Raw genomic sequence first — 15,171 nt, forward strand, 5'->3', positions numbered from 1 at the left:
CAGACAGTGTCATAAAGGCATCAAAACAAATGTTAAAAATGACAAGATGGAGAATGGTCATCTTGTTTTAACATGGTTGGTAAAAACATGAAATACAGCAAAGAAAAGGGAGTGAAAGTCTTAGTATGACAATAAGAACATGATAGTACAGGGGAACCCTGTAGGAGCCATAGATGTCTACCACACTGTGCTACAATCAACTTTTGGTCTAATGATCAGGTAGCTGGTATCAGTTTTAATTTTATATGCTTGTGAAAGAATAAATGTTTAAAGCATATCTAGGGTATGGAAGTTGATAATTCCAACAATGTGTTACAGTATTTTTATCCTGTGTTTAGCCCCTAACAGCATTCTTTCCTTACAGCCACAGTAGCCGATAAATGCAACAAACCTCTGCTGTCAAAGCCTGTGATACCCTTACAGGTTCAATAAATCACAAACACAGTTACATTTCTCAGTTACTTCCAAAGGAATTTGTCAATACAAATGAAGAAGATGCATCAATTCTTAAATTAAGGGCCAATATCAATGTAATAATAACAATTTAGTAGGTGATATTGTTCTTTAAGTTGTTATTAGTTGTTCCTCCTATTGAAATGTCACTGGACATGTCTTACGAATGGCATGGCAGTGATCTTTCATAGCAATGGTGTTAGACTCCTGCACCATCATTTTTTTCATGCATGATCATGAAAACAGATTAAAGTTTGTTTAAAAGTCAACCTCATCTGTCAAATAAATTAAACTCCTCTCTGAATAAACGGTTAGTTATGGTAGCTTGCAAGCTTTAAATTAATGCAACACATCAAGAGAGGTCTGGCTGCGGACTGCAGATCTCAGACACCCCTCTTGTAGACCACTATTGTGAGACACTGTCAGAAAAGAAGGGACGTAATGTAGCTATGTTTGCTAAAGCTCACCTTGCTGAAGCTGCATTAGCGTATGTAGTTAAAATCAATTACGTAGCTAGGGGAGCAGGTGTCCTAGTGGTTAAAGGCGCTCCCCATGTACGCGGGCGGCCCGAGTTGGAATCCGGCCTGAGGCCCTTTTACCGCATGTCTCTCCCCCACACTTGACCCTGTTTCCCACTCCATCCACTGTCCTACTCTATCTAATAAAGGCACAAAAATGCCCAAAAATAAATCTAAAAAAAAAAAATCAATTACGTAGCTAGTGTAGCTATGTTACCTTTAGCTGAAGCTAATGAAGCTAAAGCAAAGCACCGTTCAGCTAACTACTTTTAAATGGGTCTATACATAATTTAATCCTGGATTAGACCTCTGTTCTTTTTCTTTGTTTTACTTGTGAAATGCTGCTTAATGTTTCGTGTTTTCAGTGTGGTTATTTTTTATGAATGTAACCGCCAGACTTCATTTCTGAAAAAAACAACAAAAAACTAAAACTGGGTATATTACTGATTATAAATAAAGCTTAATCTAACGTAGCTTTGTATGCTGAAGCTTTAGCTGCATTAGAGCTATGCACCTACATATTTTATGTAGCTAATGTAACTCACATAGCTTTGTAAGATTTATCTATGTAGCTACGTAGCCACGTTACCATAGCCCTAAAAGTCAAAGTGAAATGTCTTATCATATGCAGTAAGGGTTTACTTTTTCATATACAGCCTTAAAGGTCAGGTGTGAATGTGCCATGAAATCAAAGTAGTTTGTGTTTTGTCCATCTTCATGTTCATCAGAGAAAGTTTTAGGGCATTTGTTCTCCCATGCTGCACTGCTGATTACCACAGTCAGGTGTACGTGTACCTGGACATGCTATCTCTGGAGGCTGTGGAGTCCTGGCTCTCCATACGGTAGCCTCCTCGCCTTCTTCTGACCCTGGAGGAGCCCGAGGCTGACTCGTCGTCGCTGAGTATATCCATGCTGGCCTGTCGGGACATGTTGAGCCTCATGGCTTTCTGGTAGTAGACGTGGATGCTCTCTCTGGATGGCACATTACCCTGGAAGTACAAAAGTTATTATATACTGTTTCTCTTATTATAAATACAGGTCTTTATCCTACACAAATTCAAAACTAGACATTTTAGAATTCAAAAACCTTCTTTTACACCTAATTAATTAAATTCCTCTATAGTCTTGGTACCTTTTTGACCTCTCTGGTGAGCATGCAGCGCTCTATCCGAAGTACAGTGGAGATGTCGATGTACTCCCTGCACATGTCGTTCATCCACTTTGTGAAGCTTTCCACTGTCGTCTGGAACAGCACCCAGGTAAACTTAATGATGTTGAACACTCGCTTGATTATGTTGTCTGAAGGAGATAAAAAACATGTTATTTATTGTGAAACAAAAAAATCCTGCAACTTTTATTCTTGAGATTTTGATGTTAGCTTTTTATGCCTTTATCTAGATGGTAAAGTAAAATGCAGTTATAAGACCAAAACAATTCAAGTCCTTCTTTATCTTATTGTACAGTATATTTTAAAACTTCATATCACAAGGTAATATCAGAATTTCACAGTTCCATAACAGTCAGGGCCCCATTCAAAATGTAAATAAAAACAGTATACAATGATCCGGCACTGTTAAAATAAACAAAATGTCAGAGGTTGAAAATGACACATTTTACCATTACATGAATAATATTTACTTAACCCCAACATTTGCTTCTGAATTGGGTGGAAGAAACACATCTCAAAAAAGAAGGAACAGGGCAACAAAAGGCTGGAAAAGTAAGTGGTATAAATGAATAAAAGCTGAGGGGCAGTTGCAAATAATTAGGTTAACTGACAACAGGTCAGTAACATGAATGGGAGCATTTCAGAGAAGGAGAATCTCTCAGTAGTAAAGATGGGCAGAGGTCTACAACTTTGAAACAATTTCAGAAAAAATGGTCCACAATTGTAGACACTTTGACTATCCCACCATCTAACGTCCATAATATCGTCAAAAGATTCAGAATATCTGGAAGAATCTCTGAACACAAGAGACAAGGCTGAGGATCATTATTAGAGGCTGGTGGTCTTTGGGCCCTTAGGCAGCACTGCATTTAAAACAGGCATGATTCTGTACTGAAAATCAGTGCATGGATTCAGGAACGTTTACAAAAATCATTGACTTTCAACTTTTTTGGAACAGGCATTGTACTTGAGATGTAAAAAAATACATATTTTCTTTAGAGGAAACCAACCTGGACCATCAGTCTTCTTGTTCTCCTCATCTTTCTCTCCCCCATCTGAGAGCTCTCCGAGGTCTATGGTCACATGACCAGCTGTGGGTACATAATGACAGTGTGCTGACAGCAAATTTAAGGCCTTTATCCTTTGAAACTAGTGCTTAAGTTTGTTTTATGTGAGATGTTTTTCTTTAGAATGTGCTTACCTTCTTTCTTGCTTTTTCTGTGTCTAACTCTCGTATATTTCTTCCAGAATTTGCGTTTTTCTTTGCCCCTTGCTCTTAGAGCAGCTTTGGGATCTGTGATCCAGGCGTGATATAAAAACTGAAAAAAAAATGTTTATTATTAAAAACATGGAAAAGGATGAACTCAAATGAAATATACAGGAGCAAGTAAAAGAACAAGCTAGAAACAAGAATTGAAGGTGGTTTTGTGTATTTATGGGCATCCACTACAAACGTAAACTGGTATTTTATGCTTCTAAGGACAGTTTTTAAAAAATAAAATCCTGAACAATTTAGAAATATTTCAAATTTCAATAATGGGAACTAATAGCTATCTAGAACTAATAAACAAGACTCTTTACAAGGAAATGTGTTAATCAAGTTTTAATGCTGTGCAATAGTATGTTTATCTTAGCCAAAGTAGTAGTCAGTAACATTGTGTAGGGTTTTTAAAAAATGATTTTTCACAGAACACACAAAACCACCAGTGTGACATTTAGCACAAGGTTGGCTTAATGCTGTAGACCACATGAAAGTAACAGACAGAAAAACATGTACAAAACAGAATAAAGTGTCAGTTCATGCATCCAGTTCAGCTCAGAGGAGAACATGCAGAGGACAAATCATTTCTATTCCACTTAAAATCTCAGGAATTTTGCCAAAGCAGAGCACCAAACATGAGCTAGAAAAGTCAGTCCTCAGCAGCATTACTTGAGGCAGGTGTTCATAAAGAAAGTAAGCCGTATTAGATCTGGTTAGTACCTTTCCTGCCTTGACTACATACTGCAGGATAGTTTTAGGCAGCTTAATGACAGACTTGGGTAAAGCCAGAACAGCAGAGACAAACTTTCCAATAGCTCGCTACAGAGAGACAACAGAATCAGAGATTAGTAGGTTAATTGATTAGTAGAAAGTCATTTTATTAGGAACAACAGCTCTTAATCTGCTAATGAGGGAAAGAAGGTTATTACATGAACACACATAAAGATACATAGTTTAGCACATTCGCCTGGGTGTTAGTAAGGGCTGGGAGAAAATATCAGTATGACAGCTTATCATTGTCCTGATACACAAATGTGCCAAATGTCTGTGATTAAAGAAAGAAAACAGATTGCTCTAAATAGATCCCCCTGCTAATTTGGCAAAATGCATCACTACTACATGACTCCTCAAGGTGGGGCTATTGGCATGGAGGAGGGTAAAGTTTATAAGATTGGCTTAAGAAGAAGCTGACAGTGGGACAAATGAAGAGAACAGTGGGATCATGTCAGATTAGTGCTAGTGATAGAAATTCAGGTTCTTTCAGGGATCCAAACAGCTCTTCATTTGGGTAAGTTAAGTATGTGCATTTATTGAGGTGAAAATTCAATTTTAATTTAAACTAAGTCATATAATTCTAACAGTATACATTTTGTTTGGTCTGGAACGTGTTATACCAACAGGCAGATCACATCATATCATTATTGTATCATTTTCAATCATATCATTGTCCTATCATTATCTAACTTATTGTTATCTACTGTATCGTTATTTATGATATCGTATAATAATTATGTCATTATCATATCGTATCCTTTCATTTTTGTATGTTAGCTATTGTATCCTATCATAGGATTATCTATTTTATCATGAGGTTATTGTATCGTTATCTATCATTTCCTGTTGATTTTCTGTTGTATTGTTGTAACATTGTTATCTTTCATTATCTATTGTATCATATTGTATTGTATCGTATCGTATCATTATCTATTGCATTATGTCATATGGTTATTGTATTGTTATCATCATCACCTATTGCAGTATTTCCAAATGGTGTGGTAGTCTAAGTGTGCTATGGGAATTTGTGTAAAATAGGTTATTACTAAAATTACACAACAAATTGAACATACAGTGTTACTTCAAGCTGCTCATGCGGCTCTCCTCCACCCCAGCTCCTCCATTATGCTACATCTGACTTAATCAAGGCCATTCTGTTGTCATTGATGCCTGCTCTGCTCTGAGGTTTTGCTGCTTCTCTCCCTGCCTCAAGCTTTTCTTGTAGGCACAGGAAAGGCAGGAACATAATTCTTTCCACAAAGGCTTATGGGACAGGAGATCCCAGGACAGCCATATCACCAAAATAAGAGCAATAAATGCATAATGATAGCTGCAAATAAAACTAAAACATTATAACTGCAACTGCAGTTTCCTGACTAAGTGGGCCTGATGAACTGAAGATACTGTAATAATATTTTTGTAAACTATTTTAAATAATTTTAAATGGAAATGGATATGGTATGCCTTGAGATTTTACTTTGATCTTAGGTGTGGCTTGGGCAAGAAAAGGTTGAACACTATTGATCCATTGTATGGTTACGTTATTTATCATGTTGTTGTTATATCATTATTTATTGTTTTTTATACAAGGTTATCCATTGTATCACATCATATCGCTATTGTATTGTAATCATACTGTTCTCTATTGTGTCGTTAATATTCTGTTATCTTTAGAATCATTAGGGTTTCATAATCATTTTATTTTCTATTGTATCATTATTGTACTGTTACCTTTGGTATGGTATTGTTTTTTAACATTTTCCATCCTACTGTTGTTTCATCGTTTTCTATCATATTGTTGTCTATCGTATCATTATCGTATTTTTTTCTATCATATTGTTGTTGTACTGTTATCTTTCATATCTTTATCTCTCATATCGAATAATCTTATAGTTAATATTCATAAATTAAAATTTTCAGTCATAAAATGTAAAGAACAAACTAACAACAAACTAACAATTAGTAACAGACTTAAACATGTTGCAAAAAATGTACCAAGAGTAAAATTCAAACAAGGAATATTTGAAAATCCCTCTGTTGTCTAGATGTGTTTCTTACTCTGCCAGAAGAGCATTTTACAGTATTAGTTTATTAAGTGTTAGGTTATCAAAACCTCTGCCAACAACCCTTAGATAACATCAGTGTAAAAGGGTGAAAAGTAAAATGTTTCCATTTTTACATACAATGAAAAAGGAACTGTTCAAACAAAATATATATCTTTTACCACAGCAGAACATGTGACAAATATTAAAAAGCCTCAGTCAAGAGTGTTTGATTAACTTTGACAGAATCCAAATCTTTTCCCACACTGACCCTAATGAAAGTACAGGAAGTTTACCCACCTGGAACGCCGACTTCTTTGGCGGCTCTTCTTCTTTTTTCTCCTCCTCCTCCTCTTCTTCCTCACTGTCAGTTTCAAACAAGTAATAGTCTCCACTTCTAACCACTGAGGGGTAAAAGGTACAGTTAAGCTGCATTCAGTCCAAATAAGACAGCAGTAAAAATGACTTACAAGAGGGATTCCTTGCAGAAAAGAAGCTGCAAAAACATCAAATCTATGGAGCAATTATTGTTACAGAACAATTAATACATGTGTAAATAGATCCACAAATGTGTAAAAAAGAGCACATTTATAAACTAATCTGCATATTTGCAGATCTGCATTTGTGGGTCTCTGAATTATTTTAGGGATGTGCCATTATTTGTGGATCGTACTGCACATCTATGAATCTTTGCATGTATGTCTATATGTTTATGTTGCTGGAGTCTCAAAGTCTTACAGACGGCTCTATAACCCTTTCAGACTGAAGTCAATAACTTTGTTTCTTGAATTTCTTTAGTTCAAAGCATGATGTGCTGAGATCTTTTAGCCAGCTTCATTTTGTCAGGCAGGTTCTATTTAAGTTGTTTCTTTGATTCAACAGGTCTGGCAGTAATCAGGCCTGGAACTGACTAAAAAGAGAAATGTAGCTAATCAATCCCTTTTCATAAAGGGTCAGGTAGGTTTGGTGGCCTTTTTCCCTTAATAAATGAAATCGTCATTAAAAACTGCATTTTGTATTAACGCAGGTTATCTTTGTTCAATATTAAAATGTGTTTTATGATCTAAAACATAGAAGTGTGACACATATGCCAAAAAGAAAACAGAAAATGGGAGGGGGAAACATTTCAAGCACTCTGTTTGTGAATATATTTACTAATTTGAGGATCTGTGTAAACCATTTTTGACATTTTTTTTTTTTTTTAACATTTTTTGATTTACAGTACCTATAAAAAGTTTTAACCTTTATTGGTTTTATAAATCAATCATTGTTAACATATGTAAGCTTTATTTACTCAAAAAAAATTACTATTAAACCACTGTCATGTCAAAGTGAAGACAGATTAACAGAAGTAAGCAATGTAAGATAAGTGACTGCATAAATATTCCAACCTAATGAACCTAATTCAAAAGATGTCTAGCTCATTGTTATTGATTAATCAGTATTCCTGGCTACCATCCCACCGTGAAGACAAAAGAACACTTCAAGCAACTCATAGAAAATACTATTGAAAAGTGTAAGTCAGGGGATGGATATAAAACATTTTCAAGACATCAAATATCCCCCAGAGTTCAGTTAAATCCATCATCAAGAAATGGAAGGAATATGGCACATGTGTAAATCTGCCTAGATCAGGACGTCCTCACAAACTGAATGGCCGTGGAAGAAGGACAATAGTGAGAGAGGCAACCAAGACACCTATGACTACTCTGAAGGAGCTACAAGCTTCTACAGCTGAGATTGGAGAGACTCTGTGTATAACAACCTGGGTTCTTCTCCAAAGCTTTATGGGAGATTGGCAAAGAGAAATCCACTGTTGAAGAAAACTGTGTGCAAGTCTGATTGAGACTTATCCACACAGACTCAGTGATGTGATTGCACCCAAAGGTGTATCATCTAAACACTGACTTGAAGGGGATGAATATTTGCGCAGTCACTTAATTTGCATTACATATTTTTTATCTAGTTAACATAACTTTGTATAAATCTGTTTTCACTTTGACAAAAAAGAGGTTTTTTGTTTGTTTGTTTTTTTGGTCAGAAAATCCCAATTTTATTGACCATGATTGATTTTTTTTAAAACGAATAAAAGGGTAAAACATCCAAGGGAGTGAATACTTTTTATAGGCACTGTATGCATGCATCTATGAATCTGTGCAGCTAAGATCTGACCAAGAGTTTGTGAATCTATTTACAGATTTGAAAATTGTTTTGCAAAAATATAAGCTCCATACAAACCACTTACCCTTAAATTCTATGTAATTAACTTTATGTTGAACATTTAACTGTGACTACAGTATGTTGTACAGATTCGATTTTTATATCAGACATTACAGGTGAAAACACGTAAGAAACACACATCAGAAACCTAAGTGTGATTGTTTACGTATGAGCACAAAGTACAGAGAAGAATGTCTGTTAAAAACTTTAGTTGTAGAAGTTGCCTTTAAACTACATGACAGAGTCAGAGACTTCTGCCTGTTACTTAAGTGTTAGAAGCAATGGGACAGAAGAGGCTGACTTATGTCCTTGAACAGAACCACAGTGGGCGGGGAGAGGGGGAGGATGCTGGGATGTGGAGATCAAACATCAAATGACGACGAGATAAAGTAGACAAATGGTTTGAAGATGTCATGTGGGGGTGGAGCACGATGTGAGACATGAGTTCCAACCAAACAGGAAACTTTTGTATTGACTTAGAAAGATGCTGGTATTTCTATATTTATAATATAGTCCTTATTTTTTTTTATTTATGTAGTCATTCGTCCAATGGTTGTCCCTGTTTTGTTTTTTCCTAGGTAACACCTGTTTGGTGACCATGTCTGCAGGCAAAGAATGAACAAACTCTTCTTCCTTTATTCCAGTACTGAGAATAAAGGTGAGTGGACGTCATGTCTTTGCATGAAAATGTTTTACAACAGAGAGATTCTCTACTGTGGGCTCTGTAGGTGAGACCAATGATGGTGTTTATGTTGAAAATGATACTGAGAACAAACCTCCAGCCATTAGTCTTTTTCTCATTCGTTGTCGTCTCATCGTGTCTATTTAAGGAAACCCTGCTCTGCACCAATGCTGACATGGTTTTATAGATCATCTTGAGACTGAAGAGCTTCCCCACACACAGAGCGTACACTTACATGAGAGCTACAGGTCACCAGGGCCCTTAAATAGAGACAGAAAAGGACTAACTGGATGGAGTAAGGCTACTGTGTTGGTGCCTTCAAAGCCCAGGGGCAGTATGGGAATCCTCAGCGTTCTGGTCAAGGACACAAGGGCCAATCAGAGTGGAGGAAGAGAAAAAAAGGGGGTTTGGGAGGGGTTAACCTACTGGAAGCATGGTCAACCCACGGCCTCCACCACTGCTTTTTTTTGGTCTTGGCTTTCGTTCGCTGTGCTCCTAAAATTTCACAAATACAGCAATGCAACATTTGATAAGAAAATTCATAATTCTGCAAACTTCAAGGCATATTTGTACTCTATTAGCTCTTTTAGGTCCAATATTAAGAAAATACACTTCATTATATGTTTCTTACCCATCTCTAAAAGCACTACAAGCTATCACAAAACATCAGCACAAGCTTTTTTAACAATGCCTCCTGAGAGAAAGGCCTTGGCAACCCTCATCATACCGTCATCATCATCCTCTTCTTGAGGTTGGACGAGGGTCTGTCCTTCTCCAGACTCCTGTGCTATGCTCAGCATCTTCTCCTTGCCCCTCTTAAACTTTTGCTGCCTCACCTTAATGCGCTCCATCCTGATTAGATCAGAGAGACGGTGAAGAGACACAAAGTATCGACACAGAGGAGCAGCACATAAACATCTCCTGGCTTCATATGGAAATTAGTGTACGTTACGTAATGGTGGAGTGCTCATTAGAGCGGGTGAGTGGATGTTATCAGGGCTTATGAGTAACTCCTGACATAACTGTAAGTGGTGGAAATACACAGCCTTTATGTAGTTTGATATACTAAGAGATGGCTTCCTGGAAACATAAAAGACAGACTCAGGGCTTTATGTGGCTATTTGGATCATGTTTACTGAAAAATTTATTAAAATATGTGGGCCAGATGCACAAAAGACCCTTAGACTTATGAAGTAAACTTCTTCATGATTTGATCTATCTTATGGAATAATGTGTTTGTTTTTTTAACCCTTGCGCCAGTTTTTAAAAAGTCTAGGGATCTAAATTATTTAATGGTAAAAAGTCTTTAAAATTGGTCCAACAGATTGTTAGTTCCCAACCAATGATGCACCAATGATCAAAACCTACTGATAAAACAAACTAATAAATCCCTTTGACTGTAGAGGGACTCATGTTTAAGAGTAATCAAGTTAAGTCTCTAAAGTACTCTCCTAAAAGTTTTATAATACCTATATTCATGGAGTAGGGTATGCAAACCTTTAGTATGAACTTTGAAGTGTTTTTGCACACCTGCCAAATTGATGAAAGTCAACTCATTTGCTGATGCCAATGCCGATGTGATCAGAGAAAAAGTGCATATGAGATCATTTTGATTATTATTTACACCAGTATAACTACTCATCTGCACATTTACGGTAACTCATGGTGAAATTTAAAGTCTTAGAAGGTACCCCTGATGATGCCAGAGGTTGCCATGGCACTCTGGTTGAGAAAGACTGGTTTATAATGAAATATTTTGCAGGGAACAAGTCTTATAAGGCCTTATACTGCAATATTATCAATACAAAAGGAAGACCTAGTTCAATTTTTAAAAGCAAAACCACAGCCAATCATAGTCACAATAATCAGCTTTGGTTGGATACAGAAGTCAATGGGAAAATGACTGGAACCACAGTAATACATTGTACTGTCATTCATTTAACAGGCAGCACTGGCTGATATGCAGAGCTTTCAAGAAACTATGCTTATTCAATTTTTTGTTATGCCATTTTTGGGTTCAAGCATTCTTTCAAATTTGACTGAATTTTTGTTCTTTAGTATATATCACATCTATTTTTTGACACAAAAACTCAAAGCCTGAGTTAAACATTTGCATCAAATCTGAGGTGGCTGCATACCGAGTGGGTTTGTGTAGCTTATGCAGACCCCAGCATGCATCTCCTCAAAAAATTACAACGCATTTAAATGACAAAGATCCCAGCCCCTGTGCTCGGCCTATTGGGAAGCATCAGGTCTATTAAGCTTGCAAAGTAGATGGATGGACCAGATTCCACATCTGTCATCAGGCAAATCACATCTTGAAAAGTTCCAACCTGAAACAACTGAGCCAGATCTGAGAACGGACTGCTCTAATTATGTTATTTGAGTAGAATGAGATGGTAGCTTTGGGCTGGGGTTTAGTTTTACTGGAAGTAATGGCTGTCACCAGCATAGCATTTAGCTTGGGTGTAGCTAAAGTATAGTGACTGTTTTATAAGAACTTGACTACTTTTCCTCATTAAATAAAGTGCATAAAACAGCACTGAAAGCTTTTCATGATGAAAAGATGCTTTCACTCTTCTCCCAACCTGCTTAAGTATGAAATCAGTAAACCTTAATTCAGAGCAGGACAACTATATCTTTTTCTTATATTTCAAATTTTAAGTGTATGTTGACATTCATACTTTCTACAATTTTCAGGCAAGTCTTTCTTAATTTGAATTTCAGAACAGCCTATATCTACAGCATTTTGTATGCAAATTAACAAAAGCTGGGTCAAATATTTAGAGTCTCACTGTCTCTTCAGCTGCTCCACAGATTTGCGCTCTTCCTCCAGTCTGGCCCTCACCGCCTTCACTATGGTGGCCTGGAAGAGCTCAGCCCCTCTGAAACACAGAGCAAGAGTCAAGCAAGCAAGAGTCAAGTGTGATTCTCACAAGGGTTTGACTTGTACCATTTATTGGACTCCAAAAACATTGCTGTCAGAACCTCTAGCTCTACCAACAGGATCTCTGTTCAGTCATGAACCCTTTGATTCACAAAGTATATTAATCATTCCCCCCTAAAATAATGGGAACCAGTGTATGGACAGTCTCATGGCATCAGTGCACTCTTGAGTCTTACAAATTCTCAAACAAATCTGACTGAATCTTTTTTTTATTTTTTAACAAACACCAAGAACACTGATTGATAATAACTGAAGATTAAGTGATTTGTTTTTTCCATACATTCAATCACATACTGTACATTTAATAGACTGGAATAATCTAAATTTGGGTGTAGCACCCATGGGCCTGCTACAGCCATCACTGTGTACCTGGATGCGAGAATCTGTGAGGCTCTGATATCAGCCACCACATGGAGGAAGTAGTAGCTCATGAAGACTCGTCTCTGCAGCAGCAGGAAAGCAAAGCAGATACTGTCCCAGATGATGCCGGCCTCGTTGCTGGGCAGCTCACACCGCTCCTCATCAGCTGTAAAGAGAAAAAAAAAACCATAGATGCTATTTCTTTAAGTTCATTTCATATATTAAACACTTGTCATGTTGCAAACATATTAATTTTTCAGCATTTTTAAATGAAAGCAGCTGAACAGATCAAAACAGTTGTGTGGAATATCACTTGCCACTGTGGTAGTGTTTACATCTGTTTACACGTGTCATTTGTAAATTTATTGTATTATGCATACTATCTCCTAATTTTTTTTTTTTTGGTTTATTTAATGTGTTCCACTAAATTTTATATAACTATTGCTGAGTGCATAAACCCAAAAGAAGTGGAGGGATAATGAGAGGATTTACCACAAAAAAGGAATTAACCATTAATGTGTTCTAGAGAATTTTTTGTAGGAGATGTAATCCATGAATTGCAAAGTGATTTGCTAAAATATCCATGTACAAGGCAGACAGGATTAAGATTTTTTTTTGTTTCTTTACCTACCACATGGGAAAGTTGCCAGGGATTAAATAATAAGGTTTTTATTAAGTTGAGCAGTGACAACTTTCTTGCTGTTGAGGCAGACTGTGGTAGTATTTTAAATGCCAAGAACAACAATAAAAAAAAAAAAAAAGAAGAAGAAGAAGAAGAAGAAGAAGATTATGTGACTGGGGACTCGTGTCAGTTTGAAGAGGGGGATGACATTGATAATTTTGATTTGATTAATGATTCGTTTTTAAAGTTAACAAATGTCAGGGCAAACGTAAATATTTATGGTTAAAGCCAAGGGTTGATGCTTCTAGATGACTTTTATTTCATGTCACGAGTTGCTAATGAGGCCAAAAAAAAAAAAAAAGAAAAAAAAGATTTTAGTAAATGTTAAAATTCTGCACAGTTTTGCAGAAAACCCTCCGGTTTTAGGAGGTTACTTACAAAGAAATACTTCAGTTTCAGCGACTGTTTTTTTAGGCAGCCTCAGGTCTGACTGGGTGAGTGTATACATATGTCTTTCTGTTTTTAAAGATTTTTTATTTTTGGGCATTTTTGTGCCTTTATAAGATAGAGGAAGACAGTGGATAGAGTTGGAAACAGGGTCAAGAGTGGGGGAGAGACATGCGGTAAAGGGCCTCAGGCCGGATTCGAACCCAGGCCACCTGCGTACATGAACTTTCTACAACAGACCGACAGACAAAAAATAAAGATAAAAAAAAAAACAACAGCAACAATAAAATTGGAGTTTAAGAAGTCAACATATGTCAGATAGCAGCCCTCGAGTTCAGGAAAACAGATGTCCGTTATATTTGTCCAGGCTATGTCAATCAGTCCCAAACTCAACCTTTGAGATTTAGTAGATCCAACATAAATGAAGAAAGCGTTCCATAAGATCTAAATAGAATAAAAAATCCTTTAAGGCTGCTTTCTATATGTGTTAAAAAATGGACCATCAGTCTATAATAAAGTCTTTTTTTTTTTTAAGATTTTTCATTTTTGGGCTTCTAATTCAAACATAGGCCGACCATGTGGCACGCTTTAAACCACTAGACCACCTGTGCCCTGACTCTATGATAAAATCTTAAGTGACTGAATAAACTGCCAAAACCCAGGACAACTACAAAACAATAAAAAACAGGGAATGACAAACAAAATAAGTAAAACCAGAAAAAAACACTAAACAGCTACTTTTAATGGTATATTTTACTGTCACAATGTTTATCATTAATTTTAGTAGATTGGTGGATTATCGAATGAGAATTGATAGGACAAGGCTTTGATATGCATTAAAATTGGCTCAAAATAACTAAAGTGACAGTTTAATTTTTTTACGCCTTGATAAAAGAAAAATCACTGTTACGAGAAACAATTTTATTGACATGCTTTGTTTGAGTGCCGGATCCTTTTTATGTCTCAGCAAATGAAAAAGGGAAGCCATAAGATACATAAAGAAAAAAAAGAAGTTGGTTCCACTCACATTTCTTGATGTTATTTTTGTAATCCTTGATGGTACAGGCGAGGCTGAGCAGCTGGATCAACCAGCAGTGCTTCACAATCAGTGAGTTGATGTAGCCACAGGCCAGGATCTAAGAGTAAGCAGATTTATTAAACACTCCTAAACTTCTTCTTATACAGTATAATTTCCATAAATATCTTTTAAGTTATCTTTCATGTTTGTTGTCTGATAATCAAGAAAAGAGTGTTTGTTTCTTTCTACATGCAGATCAATCAAAAAGCTTAAAAATCGTATAAATGTAGCATCTCATATGGACAGCTTTAATGTTATTTTTCATGTTTTTTACAGTCTTGATAGAAAATTTGTGATGGACCACTCACAGACAAAATGTTCTTCATGGTGATCACAAAGATGTTGTATGCGATCAGGAAGTCCCAGTAATGGAGGATCTTTTTGATCGGTTTGAGCAGCAGGTCGCCACCAAAGAGCAGGAAGTAGAAACAGGCCACTAGGTAGCCCATACAGAAGATACTGATGCGTGTCGTTCCTGTGATGAAGATGATGGTGAGGACGAACCAGAATAGGTAGCTGAACATGATGACCTTCAGCATGTCCAGGTAGGACCTAGAGGACGGTAGTGAAACCAATGTGTTAGAGATACTTTTATAATA

At 36.5% G+C, this 15,171-nt stretch overlaps 1 protein-coding gene across 3 annotated transcripts in view; it reads right to left on the reverse strand.

The window, feature by feature from the left end:
- Nucleotides 1-15,171, reverse strand: part of LOC121519970 (piezo-type mechanosensitive ion channel component 2) — a 142,624-nt gene that overhangs the window by 22,071 nt on the left and 105,382 nt on the right. For all 3 annotated transcript variants that reach the window (XM_041803110.1, XM_041803111.1, XM_041803109.1), the window contains 11 exons: nucleotides 14,881-15,124; nucleotides 14,522-14,630; nucleotides 12,435-12,591; nucleotides 11,914-12,003; nucleotides 9,846-9,970; nucleotides 9,545-9,613; nucleotides 6,517-6,620; nucleotides 3,341-3,458; nucleotides 3,150-3,230; nucleotides 2,104-2,270; nucleotides 1,767-1,960 (listed from right to left, as the gene is read on the reverse strand). In XM_041803110.1, coding sequence (XP_041659044.1) covers nucleotides 1,767-1,960; nucleotides 2,104-2,270; nucleotides 3,150-3,230; nucleotides 3,341-3,458; nucleotides 6,517-6,620; nucleotides 9,545-9,613; nucleotides 9,846-9,970; nucleotides 11,914-12,003; nucleotides 12,435-12,591; nucleotides 14,522-14,630; nucleotides 14,881-15,124 — 1,458 coding nt within the window. The remainder of the gene's footprint in view (nucleotides 1-1,766; nucleotides 1,961-2,103; nucleotides 2,271-3,149; nucleotides 3,231-3,340; nucleotides 3,459-6,516; nucleotides 6,621-9,544; nucleotides 9,614-9,845; nucleotides 9,971-11,913; nucleotides 12,004-12,434; nucleotides 12,592-14,521; nucleotides 14,631-14,880; nucleotides 15,125-15,171) is intronic.

The sequence above is a fragment of the Cheilinus undulatus genome, linkage group 13, assembly GCF_018320785.1.
Source record: "Cheilinus undulatus linkage group 13, ASM1832078v1, whole genome shotgun sequence".
NCBI classification, from domain to species: Eukaryota; Metazoa; Chordata; class Actinopteri; order Labriformes; family Labridae; genus Cheilinus; species Cheilinus undulatus.